This window comes from Mytilus californianus, unplaced genomic scaffold, assembly GCF_021869535.1.
Source record: "Mytilus californianus isolate M0D057914Y unplaced genomic scaffold, xbMytCali1.0.p SCAF_26, whole genome shotgun sequence".
Classification (NCBI taxonomy): Eukaryota; Metazoa; Mollusca; class Bivalvia; order Mytilida; family Mytilidae; genus Mytilus; species Mytilus californianus.
This window is the reverse complement of record NW_026262675.1, coordinates 2,567,526-2,595,220: the sequence shown is the minus strand read 5'-3', so window position 1 is coordinate 2,595,220 and position 27,695 is coordinate 2,567,526. Positions and strand designations below refer to the sequence as shown.

Here is a 27,695-nt window from a genome sequence, read left to right as displayed (position 1 = left end):
ATCAACTAGTTTTGCCATTCTTTCAAACAAATTACCATTTATTTACATTTTTTCTTGAACATTAAGGTTCATATGACCGACTTTTGACTCCGGCGTATATTTTTTTCGAGAGGTTACCTACTGTGGTAGGACATCCTGGTACTCAGTTAAGTAAGAGCAACGTAAAGAAGTAAAATCAAGCTTTCATTCGGTAATTTTTTTGGGAAAATTAACTGTTTTATGTTTTCTATATACTACTAAATCATCGGAAAACAGTAAACTTTCCCCTTAATTGCACCGATTATGTGTTTGATTTTACTTCTTTTGGTTGCTCTTAATTGACCGAGTACCAGGATGTCCTACAGAGTAGGTAACCTGTCAAAAGTCGGTAATATTCCAAGTCTCAGGAAGCAAATTGCTAAAATAAATAAATAAATGTGAATTTCATCTTTTATCTATACAAATTTTTGTTTGAAATTTATTGTTATTTATGTTCAGATTTCAGTCTTCCTAGCATGTGCCTTCTTATAATTTTCAAAATATCGAAGCTAAGAAGTATTCGGTGAATTGATGTAGATGGATTCAACCCATGACAGAGGTATATAATACACGGTTATTGATACAGCGAGCCACCGTTACTATCATCGCGCTATGTGCGCACGTGGCATGAATATACAGGTGTGCTCGAATGCTTAGTTGTTATTTATATCCGTCTGGGGAAAAACAAACCAATGCTATTGAAAGACTATCTGGAACATTCAACAAATTCATTCAATAAAAACATTTAAAAAATATTAATGTAAATCAAAATTTTATATTACAAAGTTAAACATTTGACTTAAAAGAACTCATCTATGTTCAGTTTTATTGACATAAGAATAACCATGTGCGTACCTGTCGTCATAAATTAGCATCACCCAACTTCGGAAGATATCGGATCACAACTTCCACAAATAAGTAAAAACTAAAGAAGAGCCGATGGTAATGGAATCGTCAGGCACTGAAAGTGAAAATCTGGCACCTACAGAATTTTTATGTACTTCTTCAATAGAAAGTTCCACTGGATTAACAGTAGCAGTAGAACGCTGTCCTTTATGCGACGGTACAAAAAGAAAATATTATTGTAAATCATGTGTGAAGCAAGGACTCTTTATTCACTCAAAAGCCACGGTGTGCCAGAGGTATTAACAAGTAGTTGACATGTACATTTTGTATATATATTTCCTCCATATGAATACAAAATCATCACACATGTGGGTATTAGTACAGGAGTCGAATATTTTATTAATGTGTATGAAATAATTAATCTGTTGTTTATGTACCAAGTTTTTGGGAACTAGAACGTATTTTCACAGATATCCAAAATTGATTGCTAAACAAGGACATAATTTCACATAGTGAAGTTATTAAAACTAGTGAAAAGGTGAAGTTTTAGTTTCACTGGTTTTTAGACCCTCCATTTAGTATTGGGCAGCTGCAGGTGTGACATGTCAAAGTGGATGAAGTCTGTTAGCTAGTTATGTAAAACAGTCTTTTTTTCAAAATTGAATTCATAAAAACTGATTCTTATTACCAGAGACATATATATACACATATGTTAGTAATAACAGAGACATATATACACGTGAATATATGTCTCTGTTATTACTAAGGAAATGATTATTAGTTTTCCCTAAAACTCATTCTGTTTTATTTCCTACATGTGTCTTTTAGTTGGTATGTTGAATCAGCGCTATTTTTTTTGTTTTTATGTCAGTCAGGGGTACTACTTGTACAAGTAATTTTTATTTAGTTGAAGAAGTAATATTAATATACTTATATAAGTAAATTTGTACGATACTTATACAAGTGTATTTTATTTACTTGTATAGGTAAAAAAAAATTGGCTTAGTTATGTCCCTTAGACATTCAGATTTTTTTTTACTTATATAAGTGAAAAAGTCATCCTATCTTTTTTTCTTGAATTCTTAGGACTTCTTTGTTCTAATAGAATTTTAAATTGTCTGTCCTTTGCAGATGTCTTAACTAATCATTTAAGTGTAATTTCATGGAATATGAAAATCTCATTTGTCTGTTATCTTCAGAACACTGCTCATTTACAAGCCCCCCAAGGAGCAATTTTTGAAGGCCTTGTGCAATCAGTTTCTTTGTTGAATTAATGAGATGAAACATTGAACTCTAACCAAAAATTATGAGCTAAACTGGGAAAAATCATTAAAGGCTTGTTTTTACATCTCAAAAGTTGAGAATTTTTGTGGGATTGTAAAAAAAATTTACTTATACAAGTGAATTTTTGAGAAAATTAAGGGGAGATTATTCAAACATTATAATTAACTTATATAAGTATTTTTTTTACTTCTTCAAGTAAATACAGATTACTTGTACAAGTAATACCCCTGACTGTATGTAAACAAACATAATATTCGACCTCTTTCACATGTTCATGTAACACGCACCTCATATTACATGTTGGTAATCAGATATACAAAATTGCCGAAAAATTGTATGCTCTTTATGATGTACATTGTAATCAAAAAAGAAACTTGCAGGAAATTATCTTCCTCATTATGATGTTTTAGGAAAAAAACATGAGAAAAAGAATAAACACAATGAATTTAAGCCCAAATACAAAATTTAGAAAACTTAAATTGAAAGATTTTTTAATCATTAGTATATTGATTTTCTTACTACTCTTTGGAATTCAGCGACTCTTTACCCTGAATTTCATGAAGATTTTGCATGTTGAGAGACTGTTAACATTTTATTGGAACATATGATGTTCTGACTAAATTTCTACTAATGGTTTTACAAAAAGGGATAAAATGTATTTTAAATTATATTTAGAATTTGAAAAACTGAGTGATACACATGTACTTCAGATGGTGAAAATGTAATGGCTTTTATCAGATTTTTGGCAATATTTAGCAATTATTTAAAAAAAAGATGAACTCTTGTTATGTTTATTTCTGAGATGCCATATATTAAGCATTTGGTACAAAATGTACCTTAGAATAACAACTGGCTGAGTGGTCTTTTTATATTGCAGTCTTTTAGTGTTTTGTATTGAACAAAAAATCTTTTCTTTGTTGATGATCAATAATTTTTAAAAGAGCTATGTCCCTTGGAAATATTGATTATATGGAAAATTGCATTGTTAGCACTCTCATGTGTACAATTCTTGCCAGAATTTTATGAAACTTATATCGTAGGTTTATATCAGCAATGTCTTTGACACTTTCGAAAATAAATGCTGATCAAATATTTTGGAAAAATTCAGTGTAAAGGAAATCGCAATGCATTTGCTCTGAAGCCTTCATTTCTCTAAGACATTTTTGAATTGTTTTATAGAAAAATAAAAGTGTTTTTTTTTTAGTTATTGCCCTTTGGAAGATAAAATATGTGCAACACGGGGGACATTGGAACTCTGTTCTTTTATTTAAAAGAGAATACAGACCCTGATCTTATTTTAATTTTATAGGACATTGACATGCAAATTATGATCTTTGGCTACAATGTTACAGACTTCATGGATTATTATTAAGTGTCATCCCTGCTACAAAATTTATATCACAATTTCAGGTAATGCTAAGGAAATGCCATAGATGGCAAGTACTACAATTTCAGAGAAAACATTGAATGGACAGTACTTTTTATTTTGACATCCTTAAGTATAAGTTTGTTGCGGAACTGTACCTCTTAATATTGTCCTTGTGATATTTTTTTGAAAAGTTGCAGACCGTAGATATGCACAAATCTGAAAACATCATACGAACCATAAAAGTTACAATTAGGCAGCTATTTATGAGTATGCTTGCTTACAAAATGAAACAAATGGCCTCCACCGGAATTATGTTTATTCACTGACATAAACTTGATAAATTTTTATTTTCAATTTGGCTATGATTTTAAATAATACCTCATTTCTATATTATTATGTAATTTATTTTTTCAGATACACTGAATTACTATATAAACTTGATTTTTTGAAGATAGAGAGAAATAAAACCCTTGAAAAGTAAGTGTTTACATTCACCAATACCACTGATGATAGCTAAAACCATGTTAACTATCTTTCTTTGTTCTATTAAGAGCTGTTTAGTTATTGACAGTTGGGTTCTTATTCACTCATGTGACACCACCCTATTTTTTTAAGATGAAGAATAGCAATTTAGAAGAAACCTATTGATCTTGGGGTCAAAGTTCAAGGTCACTGTTACTAAAAATAGTAACTTTTGGAAAAAGTTTTATTTCCTGGGAAATGTTAAACTAAATATATACAAGACAGACCATATAATTATGGCATTTATTTTTATTTTCGATCAATAAATGTTCAGTTAACGAGCATCTGTTGTCATTTTCAACTTTACACTTATTTAACAATATGATTATTTCTATAAATGTGGATTCTTGTTTTAGATGTCAGGAAAAAGTAGAACCTATGCTTCAAACAGATATAAGGGTAAGTAATATTTTCTAATGAACATAATGTCCATTCCTGTGTAGTTATGTTCTGTTATGAAAATACCATGTATTAGCCAATGTTATTCGGTGGAACAGTTTTTTACCCAGTGAAATGTACTCTTGAAAGATAAATACATTACATCATTTTCATTGTTTGTAAATTATTCTTCTGTCTATCATGTGTCTATAGTTTATTATTTGTTTTTTTAGCTCACCGGGGCCCTTTTTTGGCCCCATGTGAGCTTATGCCATCACTTGGCGTCCGTCGTCGTCTGTCGTCGTCGTAAACTATTTCAAAAATCTTCTCCTCTAAAACTACTGGGCCAAATACCTTCAAACTTTAAATAAATTTTCCTTAGGGTATCTAGTTTATAAATTGTATCCGAAGTTTTGATCCATCGACAAACATGGCCGCCATGGCTAAAAATAGAACATAGGGGTCAAATGCAGTTTTTGGCTTATATCTCAAAAACTAAAGCTTTTAGAGCAAATCTGACATGGGGGTAAAATTGTTCAATTGGTCAAGATTTATAAGCTCTGAAATTTTCAGACGAATCGAACAACCCATTGTTGGGTTGCTGCCACCGAATTGGTAGTTTTAACAAAATTTTGCAGTTTTTATACCACTGCAAAAATTAAAAATTTTTTGGTCGTATATTGGGATGACGTTGGCGTCGTCGTCTTCGTCCAGCGTCGTCCGAAGACACATTGGTTTTCGCACCCTTACTTTAGTTTAAGTGAATGGATCTCTATGAAATTTTACCATAAGGTTCAATACCTCGAAAGGAAGGTTGGGATTGATTTTGGGGGTTATGGTACCAACAGTTAAGGAATTAGGGGCCAAAAATAAGCATTTTTGTAACTTCCAGACAATAACTTGTGTGTAAGTGTATGGATCTCTCTGACATTGTACCACAAGGTTCCATATCACAAAGGGAAGGCTGTAATTGATTTTGGGGGTAATTGCCTCAAAATTTTAGGAATTAGGGGCCAAAAAAGGGGCAAAAAACAAGCATTTTTCTAGTTTCATGACAATAACTTGTGTGTAAGTGTTTGGATATTTCTGAAATTGTACTACAAGGTTCCATATCACAAAGGGAAAGCTGGAATTGAGTTTGGGGGTAATTGCCCGAAACGTTTAGGAATTGGGGGCCAAAAAGGGGCCAAAAATAAGCATTTTTCTAGTTCCAGACAATAACTTGTGTTCAAGTGTATGGATCTCTCTGAAATTGTACTGCAAGGTACCATACCACAAAGGGAAGGCTGGGATTGAGTTTGGGGGTGATGAATCATAAGGGGGTTCAAAGAATTTGGGGGGGGGGGATTTTTTTTTTTCTTTTTTTTTTCTTTTTTTCCTTTTTTTTTTCTTTTAAAATTTTCCATTTTAAAATGGTTATTTCTGATTTATATTTAAAAGCAAATTATAATGATATGGTAGGAGATACACACCAAACAGGATGTGTAAATTATTATATAATAAGTATTGTGCAATAGCAAGAAATTTTCAATTGCACAGTATTGCACAATAGCAAGAAATCTTCAATTGCACAGTATTGCACAATAGCAAGAAATCTTCAATTGCACAGTATTGCACAATAGCAAGAAATATCCAATAGCACAATATTGCGCAATAGCAAGAAATTGTCAATTGTACAGTATTGCGCAATAGCAAGAAATATTCAATTGCACAGTATTGTGCAAAAGAAGATACTTCGTATAAATTGCTTATTTCTTGATCAATTTCAATGGGGTTTTATTCTTGAATTCTTGGGGTCTTTAATATGCTGAATCTAACCGTGTATTAAGTTTTTGGATTTTGGGCCCCGTTTTTAAATTGGTCCACATTGAGGTCCAAAGGGTCCAAAATTTAACTTTTTGATTTCATCAAAAATTGAATTATTGGGGTTCTTTGATATGCCGAATCTAACAGTGTATTTAGATTCTTAATTTTTGGTTCCGTTTTCAAATTGGTCTACATTAAGGTCCAAAGGGTCCAAAATTAAACTTAAATTGATTTTAACAAAAATTGAATTTTTAGGGTTCTTTGATATGCTGAATCTAAACATGTATTTAGATTTTTGATTATGGGCCCAGTTTTCAAGTTGGTCCATTTCGGGGTCCAAAATTAAACTTTGTTTGATTTCAACAAAAATTGAATATATGGGGTTCTTTGATATGCTGAATCTAACCATGTATTTAGATTTTTGATTTTTGGGCCTCGTTATCAACTTTGTCCACATTGAGGTCAAAAGGGTCCAAAATTAAACTTTGTTTGATTTCATCAAAAATTGAATTCTTGGGGTTCTTTGATATGCTGAATCTAACCATGTATTTAGATTTTGGATATTGGACCATAAAAGGGTGAATGTCCAATTTAAAATTTTTAAGTTCTTAGACCACATTCATTCTGTGTCAGAAACCTATGCTGTGTCAAATGTTTAATCACAATCCAAATTCAGAGCTGTATCAAGCTTGAATGTTGTGTCCATACTTGCCCCAACTGTTCAGGGTTCACCCTCTGCGGTCGTATCAAGCTGCGCCCTGCGGAGCATTTTATTTGTTATTATTTTGAATATTATTATAGATATATATAAACTGTAAGCAGCAATAATGTTCAGCAAAGTAAGATCTACAAAAAAATTAATATGACCATAATGGTCAATTGACCCCTTAAGGAGTTATTGCCCTTTAAAGACAATTTTACACAATTTGTTCATCAAGTTTGCTAACATTTAAAAATCTTCTCCTCTGAAACACTTGGGCCAATTACCTTCAAACTTTAACTAAATGTTCCTTAGGGTATCTTGTTTATAAATTGTATCCGAAGTTTTGATCCATCGACAAACATGGCCGCCATGGCTAAAAATAGAACATAAGGGTCAAATGCAGTTTTTGGCTTATATCTCAAAAACTAAATCTTTTAGAGCAAATGTGATATGGGGTAAAATTGTTTAATTGGTCAAGATCTATCTGCCCTGAAATTTTCAGACGAATCGAACAACTCATTGTTGGGTTGCTGCCACCGAATTGGTAGTTTTAACAAAATTTTGCAGTTTTTTGTTATTATTTTGAATATTACTATAGATATATGTAAACTGTAAGCAGGAATAATGTTCAGGAAAGTAAGATCTACAAAAAAGTTACTATGACCAAAATTGTCAATTGACCCCTTAAGGAGTTATTGCCCTTTAAAGACAATTTTACACAATTTGTTCATCAAGTTTGCTAACATTTAAAAATCTTCTCCTCTGAAATACAGGTGAGCGATTCAGGCTCTTGAGAGCTTCTTGGTAATGCCCCCGACGTAGCAGAGGGGGCATTAAGTTTTACCCTTGTCCGTCTGTACGTATGTCCTAAAATTGTTTCCGTTCTCTAACTTGAGTTTGCCTCTACCAAATGTTATGAAATTTATACACAATGCTTATTACCACAAAATACAGATCAAATTTGAATTTTGGTGGCGTCACTTTAACCATTCTCGAGTTATGCTCCTTTATAAATGGGGAAAAAAAATGCAAAATTTTTAGTATCCGTTCTCTAACTTAAGTTACCTCAACCAAATGTTATGAAACTTATACACAATGCTCATTACCACAAAACACAGATCAAGTTGAATTTTATTGGCGTCACTTAACCATTATCAAGCTATGCCCCTTTATAAATCGAAAAATTGCAAAATTTTTAGTTTCCGTTCTGTAACTTAAGTTTGCCCCAACCAAAAATTATGAAATCTATACACAATACTTATTACCACAAAACTCAGATCTAGTACAAATTTGGGTAACGTCACTTTTATTGTTTTTGAGTTATGTCCCTTTATAATGATGTATGCAAGTGGGGGCATCATCTGTGTCCATGGGGACACATTTTCCATTTATTGTTTTTTTTTCTTACTTTTAAGGGTTATTTGTTTTACATTTACTTTTAATTTTTCAATTCAAAGGCAAAAAAAAAAAGGATTTAAAAGAGTAACTAGCATACACATTATATGTGAAACTATTTTGGTTTTATCAGTCATTAATTTTGAATTTCAAATTATTATTACATGCACTAACAATAGAATTTCATCTTTGTTTGACTATTTAAATATGTTTTTGCCTTCACAACAAACACTTTTCTAAGGGTTCACTACAGAATAAAATTCAAGGATGAAGGATTGAATATTATGATACAGCTGCAGTCAATCTCAGTACAATGCTGGATGATTCTTGATATAAATTATATTAACTAATTTACCTGGTAGCTTTATAAAATCAAAGAGCAAAACTATCAAAGCAAATAATGCCATTGAGCAAGAATACAGAAAGCATTAGATGGCATTTAACAAGAATAGATCCTGAGGGTTAACTTGGGTATAGAAATATGGTAATTCCTGAACTTCTCCTGTCCGGCAGTAAAATCCTCAGTAATGTGGGTAGTCTGCGTGGGATGGATAAATATACAGCCTCGTAGAGTGAGTGCTATGCTCTCTGCATGTTAAAAAACTCTTGCCAGAACTGTGGGGCCTATATGTTTCCTATTGCAGGTCAATTTTGCCCATATCCAACAGTGACTGTCCAAATTTCAACCCTTTATTCTGGTTGACCTTCCTTGCTAAATGTAGAATGTACCTATTCAGGCTATTGTATTAATTGTTAATTTGTTCAAGTCCTGAATTGGGTTGAAATATTTGCCATTGAATTTGAGTATCAACAATCATTAAAGCATAAATAAAAACCATTGAAAAAACATTTTGTATAAATGCCAATGAGACAACTTTCCCACCATAGACCAAAGAAAGAAGATGTAACCTTACACCAATAATTGATAAGACAAAAATATTGAAGAGCGAAAACATAAAGACCTAAGAACAATAATGATTAAGCATACACACCTATGAGAAATAATGCTAAAACACAAACACCTAGGAAAAATAATGCTTAAACAAACACCTGAGAGAAACATAAATACTGAAGAGCAATAATGATAAAACATAAATACTGAAGAGCAATAATGCTAAAACTTAAATACCGAAGAGCAATAATGATAAAACATAAATACTGATGAGCAATAATGCTAAAACATAAACACCTTATTTTTCTAAAATTATGCTAAATCCTCCTGGTTAATGCCATAGAGCAAGAATAGAAAATACAAAAAAAATTGATACCTTACATAAAATGCTAAAAAATACTGGTAAATGCCAAAGAGCAAGAAGTCAAAAAAAAAAATTAACATGGAACGACAAGAAACTAAAATTTTTAACACAAAACAACAAAAGTACCAAAACTTACAACACCATATAACACTGACATTCATAAACTATGTTTGAGTAATATGTTCAATGTTAGAGTATCTTATTAATTGAGATGCTCCTATAGTTTTTATACCCCCGTTCACGAGACGTATTATGGTATACCGTTGTTCGTGGTCAACATGTCGGACAATAACTCATTAACGCTTGAACCAATTTGCATGAAAATTTGATGAATTGTTTATATCTATTGACGTAAGCCCCTTTTGATTTTTATAAATTTTAGATTTTACGTTTCTGAGTTATGGAGTTGAATTTATCATTAAAAAAGGGGGATTTTCCAGTTTTCGGACTATTACTCAAAAAAGCTTTGAGCAGTTTTCATGAAACTTTGTTGACAGATTTATATTTATTGACGTAAGCTCCCTTTATGAATTTTATAAATTTTGGATTTTACGTTTCTGAGTTAAGGATTTTATTCATAAAAAAGGGGGGATTTTCAAGTTTTCTGACTATAACTCTAAAGTGCGTTGAGCAGTTTTCATGAAACTTTGTAGACAGGTTTATATCTATAAAAATTTCTGATTTGACATTGAGGAGTTATGGAACTTTATTCTTTGAAAAAGCGATGGGCGTATCATACGTTCATGGCGCAGCTCCTTATTACATTTGCATTGCTTGGTTGTACTCATGCCTCATTGTACTGGAGCATGTTAAATGCTATTATTGCTGCTATCACTTTCATATTTTGATTTTCCCACAGCTTCAAGAAATAAATGAATGTCATAGAAAGATAGACTTGCTAAAAATTGCTTTACAAACTGCCAAAGAAATGATGGTTAAAGGTAAGATACATTAAGTATTAGTATTTGTACTAATCTGACAAAATAATCATAAATTTGACAAATCTAAACATAGATATAGTAGTGTAACTTTTTAATAACAATTGAAATTGTAACTTATCCAACTTTTAGATAACCACTAAGCATTTTAACAGGGAATTGAATATTTTTTTTTACAAATGATTGAAACTTTTATCGAAAAAGTTTATGTGTATGCATCAGGAGATTTAAGTGACTAAAACTCAGTCAAGTTAGAATTTGAGCTTTCATGATTTATTTATTGATATTTAGAGTTTAGTCCCAACTAAATTGGTTTTATGGATTTGGAAAATTTTAAGAAGTGAAATAAAAATTTAGAATTTTATGCAAAAAAAAAAAATAGACGATATTTTAACTTTTTGAACAATCTCATAACTGGGTACCATCCAAGATGACTTTTTTTTAGGGATGTCAATGAGTACTTGAGTATTCGAGTATAGCTCGATAGTACCAAGTATGGAATACCAAAACAATACTCGACTAATCGGTTTCCTGTTAGAATATTGCTGTCTTCTTTATATAAAATTGATCTTCTTGAGAAACTCTTTCTGAAAATTATTCACTGGTTAATCATACTAGTAAATAAAACACGTCCTTACGCCTTTATAAACAAAATTTGTTTTTTTTAACTATTACCAAATACTATTGTTTGATATGGTTTTTTCTTGTTATAATGTTTAAATAGGTGTTCGTTAAATTATATTGATTAAATTATTTTTTTACTTAATTAGTACTTGTAGGTAATGAGCTATTTATTATGGTGTGTAATTCCTTGTCCCAGATACTTATGTTAGTTATGTAAATGGTTTTTTGACATTCCTACTTTATTTACATTCAAAAGATTAAAAATTGCATGGAAAGAAATTTAAAAAAAAAACCCAATATTTTTGGATTTGTTCTATTGGTAATAGGTTAAGTTAGGCTTGTAAAAACATTTTCTGTTGATTCCATATGCTGTTATAATACATCAGTTCATGAAGGCATGTCAAACTGTCACTAGTATTCATTAAATGTTTGAAGTGCTTGGAAAAATGTAATCTATAAAATGACATTGTCATAGTTTTAGGACACTGTTATACCAACATCAAAGGCAACTAACTTCATTGTTGTGTTTGTGGACTACAGATTCAAAACAATGTTGATTTCTACAAAGTGCCTTGTAACTGGTACAAAAAAAAATGTAATAAGATTTCAAGTATATGTAGGGTTATATAGGGTTATGATCAAACATGTACACACAAAAAATCACCAAAAACAGCTTCCGGTATAAACATCTTCAAAGTTACATTTTTTTCTAATTCCTAATTTATACAATAATTTGTTTTCTTCATTTTCAGATAGACAGCAGTTAGAAAATATGAGAAGAATCAATGCAAATAAAAGTGTCAAATCAAAAACTCATAAAGAAAAGAAAATTCTTATTCAGAAATTTATAAAACAAAAATATCAGGAAATTAGTGATAAGAATGAGAATATTAAGTTCCAAATAGATACATTGGCAGACATTCGACTGTTTCATATAGGTGTTTTACAGAAATATATTTTTTCTGTTGAAGAAGTTACCCTACCAAGGTAAATACAAACATGGTACATGTATACTGAATTTAGATAGGAATTTATCAGTTGAAATTAAATGTCAAATATAAATTTAAAAACAATGTCAACAACATGAATTCCAAATGAGGAAATCATTTGAGTCAATAAGATCAATAAGCTATTTCTATGCACACATTGTCACTTGCAAATCTGTGATTCCTGACTGGAAGCACATGGAAGTGAAGTAATTATAATAAATAAAAAAATCACTAATAAATTAAATGTAACAAAACAAAAGATGCAAAGTGATTACAAGAATGAAATATAAAAATTGAACTAGTCAAAGGTACAATCACCCAAACATAAATGGTAAAAACACTAAAACTTGAAACCGCCAAACAATAGAATCTAAAAGACAGAAATGTCACTCCAACATTTCAACCTAAAAAGCCTTTTTTGATGGTTGTTGAATATAGAATAAAAACATCAAGAACACATGAGAATATAGTGATCACTGGCCAGAATGAACTCTTTTTCACAGATTTCTAGTCCTTTGAATATATGGCGGCAGGAGGAGACGATGAAACTCCAACAATGCTTGTAGTGATACTTGTAAAAAGTCTGCATTTATCATGTGAGCTGTGTCGGATAGAAATCGACCTTATGCAAGTGCACATATACATGTGCATGTATAAGACTTTGATTGATTTTGGAACATTCAAATACGAAATAAAAGATGAATTTTGTCTGTTTGTAGATTTTCTTATAACAGTTCAATTTTCAAACAGTCACAGACTTTCTATAGAGATTTTTTGATGTATTGATATTTATTTGCATAAGGTCGATTTCTATCCCACTCAGCTCATGTATCTTTGATGACTTTATTGTAATCTTATTCCATTTAAAATTGAAATATGTAATGTTAATTATTTATAATGAATCACAGTACCATTACAGTTCATCCTACTGATATTTTGTTTTCATTTCAGTGCTTTGGAAGCCAACATGGCAGTTAGTACAGTGAGTGCTATTAGAGATGCAAGTCATATGACATACATTAGTGGGAAATGGGCATATACAAATAGTCTGGAAGATGGCAATTACCGTATAATTGTACCAACCTTACCCAGTAGTGGAGATTATTCACCTTATAATTTATGGGGTATGTTCCATACTTGGTGTCTGAGGCTTTATTATAGAGGAGGGGAGATAATTATGTCTCCCTTTGACAAAGGAAGACATAATGTTTTAGTAGTGTTTCTTCTTTTTATTCTTCTGGTTCTTCTAATACAACCTTGTCTAGGTCATATTACATATTTTTTTAATCAATGACATGAAATCAAACAGACCTAGACATAGAAAAATTGTCATTATACGATTGCACATGCTTGTCTGTGTATTTTTATTTATGTTTACATTAGTTCATATGACCATCGGAATTATGTGGAGATAATCTAGATGGTGAATTAGATGGCCTCTAGTCTAAAATACACAGGAAATGCTGCTTGATTTTTTTTGAGTTCATGTATTGTTAATTGTTTCTTTGGAACTCTTTGTAATTTGGATAGACGTTTTAGTATGTTATAAATCAAATATGAGAATTTGAGTCGAATCTGTGAACATGAATTTGACAGCTAAAGCCTCTTTAAATTTTTATTTTTTACCAATTTTATTGTGTACCTAATATCTCTAAAACTATTATTGATAGAATTTAACTTTTGAAGCAAAAATGATAAGCAGCACAAGATCTGCAAAGTAGTCAATAGGAATGAAATTGTCAATTGACCCCTTATTCTTGAACTTATGCACATAAATCACAATTCTAATCCTTTTTTTCATTTTTGCTTATCTTTAAAACGATAATGGACAGACAAAACTTGGTCCACCAAAAATGATCAGCAAGATGATCATGTAAAAATGCCAGATGAGAGATACAGGCTCCTTGGAGCTTCTAGTTTTATTGTTCTTTCAAAAACTTTATCTGAGTCATTCTCATAACTTTTTTGTTAAATCAGACTACTTTAAACAAAAAATTACAAACGAAAGTGAACCAACCCCTGGTAATTCTGTAGTAAGGTAGAGTCCCTGAAGTGGATATCTCGGGTATGAAGGGTCGTTATGATAAAGCACATAAAATGTAAAAAGTCTTATAACAACTACACTTTAGGGACTGCTGCAGAAAATTTATTTATCGACATGTTTCGGTGCCTAGGGCACCGTCATCAGGATACAATTAATACTTTGAGCATGCTTAAGTATAAAATCGGGTTGTCTAAAGACTACGTCATAGTATAGTGGTAGTTATGAAAGAGGAAGTGAAAGTGAAAGTATGAATAGAAAAAATATAAATAGATTGTCAACATGAAAATGAAAGTAAAACAAAATAAAATTGTTCATGTATTGAGTCTATGTTATTATTGCCTTAGCTGAAAATGTTATAAATTGAATGTACAAAAACGTGTCTGTCCCATAATTGTTCTGGTAGCTCATCTAGACAAATTGTTACATCGCTGCTGCTTGTTGTGAGGTCAATGTAATCTTCCTTGGTTAGGTCCATAACGTAACCATATTCATTTGTTGTGTATTGCGGTGTATTCTTTGAAAGAGAAGTATCTGAGTCTGATAGGTATAAGTCTTGTTCAAGGATGCTGCTTGATGGTCTTTGTAGTCTTGAAGTGGAAGGTTGCTGGTCTTCATAGGGTGATTTACCTGCTACTATTCTAAATGTTGGGGTTTTCCCATTCCATTCCTTTTTTTGGACAGCTATAGAAGATTACAACAGTATTCAACACAATCCACGGGAAATGGCAAAAGCCGTAGAAAAATGGAGACCCCCTTTGAAGCCGTCCAAAAAAAGGAATGGAATGGGAAAACCCCAACATTTAGAATAGTAGCAGGTAAATCACCCTATGAAGACCAGCAACCTTCCACTTCAAGATCTAGACTACAAAGACCATCAATCAGCATCCTTGAACAAGACTTATACCTATCAGACTCAGATACTTCTCTTTCTTTTATTATTTGTATCCTGATGATGGTGCCCTAGGCACTGAAACATGTTGATAAATAAATTTTCTGCAGCAGTCCCTTAAGTGTTGTTGTTATAAGACTTTTTACAATTTAAACAAAAAAGTTGATACTCTATTATAAACATAAAAAAGTGTATAAAACAAATTTAAAATTCTTATTAGTTTGTCAAGTGCCTCATGTTAATAACGTATCATACTATATACATGTATTGGTTTCCCAATTTGTTCACCTAGATTTGTAGCTGTTGATACAATTTAATAAATTAGTTTATATTGCAGTAAGAAGATCAACTAAAGGGTCATTAGTGATGTTCCCCTATAGTTACTCCTTCTCTACCCATGAATTAGGTCAGGATATTAAACTTTTTATATATATTTTTTCCCTAGTTCCATTTAATCTTTTTTTCCAGTTGCTACAAGTAGAGAAAATGGTGGAAATCCAGACAACAGTTTACAGAACCCAGGCCACACTATAAGTGGAGGTTTATCATTAACTAGTCAACTCCTGGCTGTTTTATCTTACATTCTTGATGTAAATTTACCATGGAAACAAAATTACAGGCAAGTTTTGAGTCATCATGGTCACAGCATTTACTCAGGGGATTAGGTCTATTCCTCAGTAATGATGCATGATGGGTAATACTATTTTGTTTGTGGATAGGTTATAATGACTGTTATCTAAAACTGATATATTTCATATGTCATATGTCATTGACCATGCGAGAACCCAATAATTTTCATTTTGTCAGCAGTTGAATTTATTAAGACATCAATAACTAAGTCAAACATGCATTTAATGAAACTTGGACAGAAAGGTTTCATGATCAAGAAATATCATCTGAAGAAATTTTTTTTCAGTAATTTACTGAAGGATGGACTTTTTTAAAGTTAATACTTAAAATACAGTCTAGAGTCGAAAAAAAAACCTATTTCAAACCTTTTTGGAATTTCAGGAAGCTTTTACAGAAACTTCTTTATGATCAAGATATCTTAACATCTAGAGTAAAATTTAATTTTTTCCCCATTTTTCCATATTTTACAAATGAATGGACTTTTTTTTTTGACAGTCAATATTAAAATACAGTCTGGTTACAAAAGTTATTAATTTTGAATAACTTTGTTAAACCTTGAATTTGATTAAACTTGGACAGAAGCTTTCTCATAATCAAAAGCAAGTAGTACCCTGAGCAACATTTCAATTTTGTTCTGATTCATTCTTATGTTTTTATACGACCGCAAAAAAAATTTGTGGTCGTCTATTGGTATGACGTTGGTGTCGTCATCGTCGTCTGGCGTTGTCGTCCGAAGACACATTGGTTTTCGCACTCTAACTTTAGTTTAAGTGAATGGATCTTTTTGAAATTTGACCATGAGGTTAAATACCACAAAAGGAAGGTTGGGATTGATTTTGGGGGTTATGGTACCAACATTTAAGGAATTAGGGGCCAAAAATAAGCATTTTCTAGTTTCCAGACCATAACTGTGGAACGGTGTATGGATCTCTCTGAAATTATACTACAAGTTTCCATACCACAAAGGGATGGTTAGGATTTGCTTTGGGGGGTTATGGCTCAAACCGTTAAGGAATTAGGGGCAAAAAAGGGGGAAAAACAAGGTTGTCCTGGTTAATGGACAAATACTTTATTACAAAACATAATTTAAAGCAGTGTAAGGGAGATAAATCAAATACATCATTGAAATTATCTCCCTTACACTGCTTTTAAATTATGTATAAAGTAATGGTTAATGAACAATAAAGATAATTTAAAACAGTGTAAGGGAGGTAATCCAAATACAACGTTTTGGTTACTTCCCTTACACTGCTTTTAAATTATGTTTAAAGAAATACATATTTATAAAGGAAGACCAGTAAAAATATCTGCAAATGTTGCATCTTTTTTTTTTACAAAAAAATCCATATGAAAGATTTGACACTATATTTTTAATTCTATTATAAAATAGATTAAGTTAGCACTATGGTAAATTTAAATGGGTAATTATGGTTGCCAACTCCATTGGAAATTTGAATTGAGATTATGACCATATCTTGAGGGAAAGAATTTTTTTGGGGAAAAAAGGGGGGGGGGATAAAAAGAAATTGTGGGGGGTCAATTTTTTCTCATTTCAGATTTCAGAAATTAAAAAGAATTATTCTTCAAATATTTTTTTTTCAAATTTCAAATATTGAAAAATTTCAAGAAGTAATCTTTAATTGCACAGTATGGCGCATTAGATTTGTAAAATCTTTGATCACATTTATTTATTTGTTATGCCGAATCTAACAGTGTATTTAGATTTTTAATTTTGGGTCCAGTTTTCAAATTGGTCTACATTAAGGTCCAAAGGGTCCAAAATTAAACTTTGTTTGATTTTAGCAAAAATTGAATATATGAGGTTCTTTGATATGCTGAATCTAAACATGTATTTAGATTTTTGATTTTTGGCCTAGTTTTCAAGTTGGTCCAAATTGGGGTCCAAAATTAAACTTTGTTTGATTTCAACAAAAATTGAATATATGGGGTTCTTTGATATGCTGAATCTAACCATGTATTTAGATTTTTTATTTGTGGACCCCGTTATCAAATTGGTTCATATTGAGGTCAAAAGGGTCCAAAATTAAACTTTGTTTGATTTCATCTAAAATTGAATTATTGGGGTTCTTTGATATTCCAAATCTAACCGTGTATTTAGATTTTTAATTTTGGGTCCTGTTTTTTAAATTGGTCTACATTAAGGTCCAAAGGGTCCAAAATTAAACTTAGTTTGATTTTAACAAAAATTGAATTCTTTGGGTTCTTTGATATGCTGAATCTAAACATGTGTTTAGATTTTTGATTATGGGCCCAGTTTTCAAGTTGGTCCAAGATAGGGTCCAGTATTTAAACTTTGTTTGATTTCAACAAAAATTGAATATATGGGGTTCTTTGATATGCTGAATCTAAACATGTATTTAGATTTTTGATTATGGGCCCAGTTTTCAAGTTGGTCCAAATTGGGGTCCAAAATTAAACTTTGTTTGATTTCAACAAAAATTGAATATATGAGGTTCTTTGATATGCTGAATCTAACCATGTATTTAGATTTTTTATTTGTGGGCCCCGCTATCAAATTGGTTCATATTGAGGTCAAAAGGGTCTAAAATTAAACTTTGTTTGATTTCATCAAAAATTGAATTATTGGGGTTCTTTAATATGCATAATCTAACCGTGTTTTTAGATTTTTAATTTGGGTCCCATTTTTTAAAATTGGTCTTCATTGAGGTCCAAAGGGTCCAAAATTAAACTTAGTTTGATTTTAACAAAAATTGAATTCTTAGGGTTCTTTGATATGCTAAATCTAAACATGTGTTTAGATTTTTGATTATGGGCCCAGTTTTCAAGTTGGTCCAAGTTGGGGTCCAAAATTAAACTTTTTTTGATTTCAACAAAAATTGAATATATGGGGTTCTTTGATATGCTGAATCTAACCATGAATTTAGATTTTTTATTTATGGGCCCCGCTATCAAATTGGTTCATATTGAGGTCAAAAGGGTCCAAAATTAAACTTTGTTTGATTTCATCAAAAATTGAAATATTGGGGTTCTTTGATATTCCAAATCTAACCGTGTATTTAGATTTTTAATTTTAAGTCCCGTTTTTTAAATTGGTCTACATTAAGGTCCAAAGGGTCCAAAATTAAACTTAGTTTGATTTTAGCAAAAATTGAATTATTGGGGTTCTTTGATATGCTGAATCTAAACATGTGTTTAGATTTTTGATTATGGGCCCAGTTTTCAAGTTTGTCCAAGTTGGGGTCCAAAATTAAACTTTGTTTGATTTCAACAAAAATTGAAAATATGGGGTTCTTTGATATGCTGAATCTAACCATGTATTTTGATTTTGGACATTGGACCATAATAGGTAAATTAAAAAAATTCAAGTTCTTAGACCACATTCTTTCTGTGTCAGAAACCTATGCTGTGTCAAATATTTAATAACAATCCAAATTCAGAGCTGTATCAAGCTTGAATGTTGTGTCCATACTTGCCCCAACTGTTCAGGGTTCGACCTCTGCGGTCGTATCAAGCTGCGCCCCAGCGAAGCATTTTATTTACTGATGTATGGACATAGTTTTTTCTCAGTGAGTATAACAAATGTACACTGATAACAGCAATGGCATGCAAGACACAAGGTTCCTCTGCATTTTTTTAAACAAATATATTTATGGATACATTAAAAAAAAAGTCTACTTTTGAAAGATACACATATTGTTATTTCTTATTTCTTTCATTTACAGTGTGTTCTGTGGTGGTGAAATGACAGAAAAGCATTTTAAGAATGATGTGGCAAGATTAAACCAGAATATTTTGTATCTGTGTTTTTCACAAGGTGTTCAGGAATATCATCAGTTAGATACCAAGAATACCTTACAAAATCTACTTTACTTATTACAGTGTCCTACTTTTGGCAGGTAAGAATAATGGAAAACCTTAGAAAAATTGGTCATTCACACAACTTTATCATATAAAACATATGAAAATAAAGGAAAAGATATTTCAACAAAAGTCTGTTATTTATAAGCAGGATTTCTGCTGGCATTCACAATTTTCACATTTTGCAAAAAAATAGAATTGTGGTGAAAAATAATCATTTTTGAGAAAAAAACATTGGCCAAAGATTTATAACTGTTCCAAGTCATCCTTCTTGTTTATTTATTTTCGGGTGTCCCAGACTTGTTCCTTTATCAGTAAACACTCTGCTTTTGACATTAAATCATCAAGTGTTAAGATTTTGACAGAAAATCAATAAGCAGCTAATTATAAAAAACTACAAACATGTGATAGCCATTTCAATAAACTACTGTCAATTCAGAAATTATTGCAAGGTTTATATTGATGTGTATACTTATATAAGGTTGTATTGTATAAATTTGAAATCAGATGTTTTGAAAAGATTGTTATCCACTTATACAACATATACAGTATTTTCTTCACAAGATCTGGAGTCGGTTTCACAAAAAAACTTACGACTAAGATTGATCGTAAGTTTACTGAATAGTTCATGACTTACGATCAATCTTAGTCGTAAGTTTTTTTGTGAAACCGACCCCTGATGTCTGCCTTGGTAAACTTTGAGATTAGGTCTATGCATACACAGCTTTAAGTCAGATGTTTTATCTGTAAACAGTTCATACAATTATTTGGTCACACTGACCTATTGTTTATTCAATTATTGAATGACTGGATATGTTTTGTTAGGTCCATCTCTTTTTACCTAACTGACTTTGGTTTACTGTTGATTTATAAAGTTAATTTTGATAAAAAAAAAGAAAGATGTAAAAGAATCACAAAGAATTAACTTATTGAATGTTTGATTGAAAAAATCAATGGGATTGACTCTCACTTGTAAAGGGTTTAATCTTTTAAATTTTTGACAATGGTAAGGTTTTTCAATGTTGTCATTAGCATCAGGATTGAACTTTAGATGGTAGAATTTTTTATTATCTCTTAAAATTCATTTACAACTTGTCCTCACTATGTACTGTTAAGAGCTGGAGCTTGATATATGGATAAGATACCTTTTACTATTGAAGACCTTGTGTTAATTTTTTGTTGTCCATTTTTATTGTATGTTTGGGTTGCTGTCTCATTTACTTATATCCAAGGTATCCTTTATTTGTAAAGAATGCATTTTGGCAAGATCTACCTTACTATGTAGTGTAGTTAGGCTTTCATGATTAAGTCTCTGAATTTGAGTAACTTTGATGAAATTTAAGTAGACGGCAAATTTTGGGACACCTGTATATAGTTGAATCTCTTTTTACCTGTATTTCCTCTCAAATCACTCAAATAATTGCCGTCAAATGTATACTGTAAAAAGATTTATTTTACCAGCATTTAAATTTTCGTAATTTTAAGGGCCAAACTTGTTTCCAATGTTTTATTCTTTTGTTTATCTTGTCCCTGTTTCTGATCCTCCATTGAAATCCAATTAAATCAAGGAGATAAATTTTCCCCCCATTTATCTTATGAACCACACTGCTGACTTTTCAGTTTTAGTGCATGTTAGTACATGCAAATTAATCTAAAAAGAAGATCCTAGTATTTTACAGTCTTATCAAATGAACAAATAACAGCTACAACTCCAGTTGTGACATCAAATATTTCATGTTGTTGGTTAAGGTGAAAATGTTGTATCATACAAATGGAGATGCTAAAGTGATTATTGGTCCATATAAAATTACCCCTACATCAAACTGTTTTCTATTAACCTAATTCACTTGACCTTTGTTTTCTCTCTTGTAGAAGTATACCAGTATTAATAAATGAAGAACTCTTACATTCGTTTGAGGAGGTAACTGTTACAGAGGAATGTAAATCTTTAGCGAACCATGACAATGATCAGGATGAATGGGAACAGGTGAATGAAGATCTAGCGGATATGGAAATACCATCACGTACATTTTATAGTATGACATCTGATGTTCCCTCAATGATGTACACAGGAAGACAATCAGAATCTGCCATTGGCATTGTTTCTTCTGCTGCTGCTTCTGTTTTTTCTATATTTAAGTCAAATAAGAGATAATATATATTTATTTTTAAACAAGTCAAAGTCTTTTTGATTTTGCAATGGAAAGTGTTAACCATTTTAGTTGCTGACCTTTCTAAAGTAAGTTCATGCACCCAGACCTCCTCACCATTTTAGTTTCTGACCTTTGTCATTATACCCAACCCTTTTCAAGTGGTCAGTATATATTATGGGGGTGTCTGTCTATCTGTCCTTCCCTGTCTCTTTGTTTCCTGAACCACTGGACATCCTATTTCATTTCTTCATTCCAATGATTATTTTGGGCTAGCTTTGGCAGTACATGGACTTTGTCATATCCACACATACAGTACCTTATTAGTTTGATAATACCCCTCTTTGCGAATAAGATTTATTTGGAAATTAGTAAGTCAATACTGAAGGTCACAGCAGCTACAAATACTGTAAATTCAGAAATTATTGCTATGTTTTTATTATTGTGAAAAATGCGACAGGGTTATAATCACAATAATTTAAACTCTCATTTTGACATTTTTTATATGAATTAAACAGGATTTTTCTCAATATGATTATCGCAAAAATTAAAATCGCAATAATAAATGCACGCAATAATTTCTGAATTAATAGTAGACTGAAAATTGGTGTTTGTGGTGCAACTTTTTCCTAAGAGCTAGACCATGTTCATATTTTCACATCAATATGAAGTTTAGTGTGTAGATGCATTATAAGGCGATGTGTTGGACCATGTTCACATTTTCACATCAATATGAAGTTTAGTGTGTAGATGCATTACTTTAAGGCGATGTGTTGGACCATGTTCACAGTTTTACATCAATATGAAGTTTAGTGTGTAGATGTATTACTAGTACTTTAAGGCGATGTGGCATATACTGTGAATATTTTTTTATTTTTGGGTATCAATTTTCTTGACGTCCAGGGATCACTCTACTCAAATAAATAATCATCGAACACAGAAAATTTAAATCGCAAAAATGTTTCATGTTAATATAGCTTGAATTACAATTCTATTGGTATAAAAAGTATCAAGTATGAATATTTGAAAGGAAAAAAAAGCATAATGACCTTGTAATAATGCCCTGTTGATTACAATAGGCACTGTTTCAATTTATTATGCCTCTCCAACTATGTTAAAGGGGCATTATGTTTTCCAATTTTCTGTGCATGCATCCATCCATTTGTCTGTCTGTTTCATATTAGGTTAAAGTTAAGGTTTAGGTATGAAAAAGTTTTGGATTAAGATAGTATGCGATCAACATAAAACCATGTTCATGAAACTTAGTTCACATGATCATTATTAAGTGAACTGTGTAATATGTAAATGTCAAATTAGGGTTTTGACCACGCTTTTGTGGTTCATGTAATAGTGTGTATCAGGTTAAAGTGTTATTTTAATGTTGGTTAAAGTTGGAAGTTTAAGTTGGTTGGTTGTTCCATCAACATGATTCTTAGTACATGTTGGTTATGAAGTTTTCAAAAATAAAAGAAGAATTTGTCTATGGACACAAATGCCCCCACTCTAGCTTGCTTTTGAACGAAAATGGGACGAACCGAAGGACGGTAAAAGGTAACACTTAATGCCTCCTTCGCCTTGCGGCTGGGGCATAAAAAATGATATACCAAATTGGGATCTTGACCCAGATTTCACGTTTCACTCAACATGGAACTGTAACAGTGGGAGCGAGGCATGGTGTCCTATGGATAAATATTTTTGTTTAAATATATTATGGTCTGAAATTTTATCCAGTAAAAAGTGCCTGTGGTTCCAACCATTCAATTTGAGATCATGATATAAAATGGAACAGATAAACCTGTGACCACTTTAACTGAACTCGACACAAGGCCTAGTAAAACTAGTACTGTGGATTCATTATTATTCAATGGATACCAATTTCTGTGGATTTTGTGGGTACAGGTGAACCACGAAATTAAGTGTTCAAATTTTCTGTAAGGTTATATGCAGAATTTGGCAAAACCACGAAATCAAATATCCACGAAAATGCAAGTGTTCCTCAATCCACGAAAATTGGTACCCACGAAAAATAAATGAATCCACAGTATAAGATAAGGTTATATAAGCATCCAATATACTTGTAAAAATCTCAAGAAAAACACAAATTTAATTGATGTTAATTTGCAGGCTTTATTTTTCATTAGATCTTGTTGTCTAGACTTAAATTCAATCAGAAACCTATAGATATGTCAATGTGCTTAAGTGACCTGAACTGCTTTTATACACTGTTAGAAAGTAAGAAAATCTCAAAAAATTATTTTATGAAATGTGTTATCATGAAATTCCATTTGATTTTAACGTTTATTTAAGTTTATCTCTTCTTTGTTATGCATTTGAGTTTCAAGCATCCACATGCGTCAGCTACTTCAACTTTAATTGCATCAATTTTCCTCTTAAGTGTACTGATGCTATCTGGACTATTTTGAACTGGACATAATGCATACAAGTGATATATCTTGTAAGTTTTCACTCCCCAGACACTTCTTATTCCTGCTGCTACTCCTGTACATGCTTTATCTCCTGTTTCACTGAAAAAGAATAGAATACATGTACGAGTATGGATCCATGAAAAATAAGTAGCAAATACTCCATTTTCTAAGATAGAGTTCAGCAATTTGTCTACTAGTAATTGTTTCAAACAAATCTCTCAATTGTCAGTCCTTATAATTGACTTTACAAACTTCACATATATATTTAGTGAAAGCAAGCTCAAAATAGAAGAACTAGAAATGCTCACAAGAGATATGTGCTACAAGATGCATAACTCGAGACTAAAACTGATAAGTGTGTAATGGCTGTTGACAATTATCACTCAACTTAGAAACTTAACTCTATTTTAGATTTTAGCAAGTGTATATATATTCACGGAGTGTGTACATAGTTAAAGACTTTTTATCCACATTACCCTCAAAAGAGGGGTGTTCCTAACAGAGGAAGCTTATACGAAGAAAAGAAGTCACCTAATTATTGATTAATTACAGATCAATATATTGATTAATTACAGATCAATATAGCACTGATTTTACAAAAGAAATAGATACCATGGCTTGCATTTTTAATGTGGATTTTAATTTTCCCTAATCATTCATCTTTGAGAGATAATTTACAGAATAATTTTTGTGTACTGTAGATCAAAAGTAATAGTCAAACAATTAAATTTGTCATTAATATGTCAAACATCTAACATTATTGATGTCAAAAACTGTCTGTGTATTGTTTTGTTTTATGTGTCTGCTTAATTGTGTAAGCCAAATGAAAAGTAAGGTAAATTGTATCTTAAGATTAACATGAAAAATGAGAAATCCAAAACCTCGCCTTTGTCTTTCTTTGTTGATTATCATACCTGTCAATCACACTGGTATTGTATAGTACGCTTACTTTATAGCAAGGCCCAAACTGGCAAGCAAATTGGCAAAACTAATGACATACAAACTTGAGTATAACTGTTCTAAAGATATAATTTTAAATTTTCACAGATAATTTTTCCATATATTTATTCCATACTTATATTTCATTTCATTTATATTTAGATGATAACACAGCAAAATCCTGTATGGATGGTAAAATCAGATACATATATATACACATATATGTCTCTGGTAAAATGGTTTCTTTGGAAAGATTTGAAATAATAGTTACGATATTTACAACAATGAATCTCAAAATCCTCAACAATTTCAACACAAAATACATATATTTTTTATATGTATCTAGGTCCACACAAGCATTGAAACTTTACACGTTGCACATGTTTGGTTATACTCAGATTAAACTTGATTTTGAGGTGGAAACACGACCAATTTTGAAAAAAGGTTATGACGAACCTTAACCCGGTTTTTGATGAAGAAATCCAGTTATAAAATCAGAATTGTTGAGTATGGCTGTAAGTTACGGAGACCTATAAGGTGTCAGACCACCAATTCACCCATTCCAAAAGTAGCCCTTCCCTGACAAAAAATAGTGCGTTTGATGTCATTGTTTAAACTAACCAACAAATTTGCAGAAATGAAACTTTAGTTGAAAGAGAAATATATGTAGACCATTTTGAGCAAAAATTTACTTGTCCATGAGTTTGCATTAAAAATTGAGGATTAATGCGCTCCATAGTATACTATTTGAGATTTCCAGAAAACCAGGCGGGTTATTTTTAGCAATACTTGTCTTCCAAACGTTATTATATCCTTAGAGACTATAAACATAGGTTGTGAATTGGCATGTAGAAAGATGAAACATATACAATTCAGTATATACCTGGTTTCTAGGAAGTTAAAAATTTAGAAAGCTGTGAAATTTGCAAAATTTGGTTGAGTAGATAGGGATTTTGAATTGGTGGTCTGATAAACTTCTACGTCATTTGGTCTCGGGTGGAGAGTTGTCTGATTGGCAAATGTACCAATTGGGAACTTTTAGTGGAACGTATTGCAGAACGACCGCAGAGCTTACATGTAGTGCTCTTAGGCTTCGCCGGTATGTATTTAATAATAACATATACTTACGGATGACATTTTTTATGTGGTATGTGCAAGTGATGGAATCCATGTAAGAGTTGACACAAATCAGTACGATTGTGACGATGCCACCTTACAGCTTCTACAGTTCTTAAATATGCTTCTGCTTTCTCAGCTGATGTCCCATTCTTCGTCACGTGATACCTGAATACATCGTTTAAGTTGACATTTTAAATGTAGGAAGATTTTGATACATAGAACATATATAGACACTATATCGTATAGTGCTTATTTACACAATAAACATACATTTTAAGATATATTTACAATACACTATAAGGTGCCCTTATCGAGACATTCAAAAAAAACTATAGTTTTTTTTTTTTATTATTTGGGAGATTTCATACCACCTCAATACTAGACACAGATTAATTTATCTCGACAACACAGCATTACCTTTGAAATCTATTTTTTTTACTTTTCTAATCGCATCTTTTTTCTGTAAAACATACAGTAAAATTCTGTAACAGTAACTTTTATAAATAAAAGTCAAACAGGAACAGAAATTAAGACCAAATGTAGTTGCGACTTTTCGGAGTAAAATTTCAACAAGGATACTAGTGAAAGTTTAACACGTGTGACAAACATATCGAACAGAGAAAAGTGAAAGTGTAACACGAATGGCAAACCAATCTAACAGAACAAAGTGAAAGTCTAACATGAGTGAATTAACAAATCTAACGGACCAAAAGAAGTGTAACATGAATAGAAAAAATCTAACGCATATGTAACGGAGCAAATTGAAAGTTTAAAAATATATGGAAAACAAATCTAACGAAGCAAAGTGAACGATAACGATCAAATTTTAATCAGATTTATTGAGTTTTATAGATAATATTTAAACAAAATCCTGTATACTCAAATGCAAAACACCTTTATATTGTGAAAGGAAATGTGTATATACTAAGTCAGTGATTATCCAAAGCCCCATGATGGACAACTGACAGACTTACATTTGCGTAAAATCTTTTTATCATACTCAATGACAAATACGATGAGGTCGAGACGTTCGGTAATTTTAACACCATACTGGATACTCAGGACGAAGCTGTTTCGCAGTTCATTTACAACGCAGACAATTTTTACAATATTGAAACTAGATTGAACAAATCTCATTGAAGCAGACTCAATATAAAAAGACAGAAAAAAAAAAATAAAACAAGTAAATTTCCGACCATTAAAAAAAAAACAATTTATTCGTTCTTCATCTAATCCATTAAATTGTAATGGTGAATTTTATATTAAGTTATGGTATTTTTTTTTGCGTTTTACAATGATTTGCTTACCGATGTCTAATTCCTTTTGCAATTGTGCGTGCGTGTTCTATCTTCTTCTTAAGATGTTCCTTTAGTGGTTCTTTTAAGCTTTTAATGTACAGCTTTTCATCTGCTTCTTGATTCCTAAAGTTAGAATCAGCTACTTATAATGTCACAAAGATCTTAGTTGCGTTGAATAACATCTTCACGTACATTGAAAAATTAGGTTATCTTTCATCAAGCTTAATAACAT

At 31.4% G+C, this 27,695-nt stretch overlaps 1 protein-coding gene and 1 long non-coding RNA gene across 2 annotated transcripts; one reads left to right on the top strand and one right to left on the bottom strand.

The window, feature by feature from the left end:
- The first annotated feature begins 945 nt into the window (after positions 1 to 945).
- On the top strand, positions 946 to 24,987 carry LOC127732677 (beclin 1-associated autophagy-related key regulator-like). The gene is made up of 9 exons (XM_052241848.1): positions 946 to 1,160; positions 3,932 to 3,994; positions 4,396 to 4,438; positions 10,437 to 10,518; positions 11,892 to 12,126; positions 13,080 to 13,252; positions 15,530 to 15,680; positions 19,396 to 19,569; positions 21,404 to 24,987. Exons 1-9 carry the CDS (start codon positions 958 to 960, stop codon positions 21,684 to 21,686), a joined length of 1,407 nt encoding a protein of 468 aa, XP_052097808.1. The 5' UTR covers positions 946 to 957; the 3' UTR covers positions 21,687 to 24,987.
- LOC127732683 (uncharacterized) lies at positions 24,121 to 27,695 on the bottom strand. The gene is made up of 3 exons (XR_007996378.1): positions 27,473 to 27,695; positions 26,175 to 26,330; positions 24,121 to 24,206 (listed from the first exon to the last, which is right to left on the bottom strand). It is a non-coding gene; the product is annotated as an uncharacterized LOC127732683 (long non-coding RNA).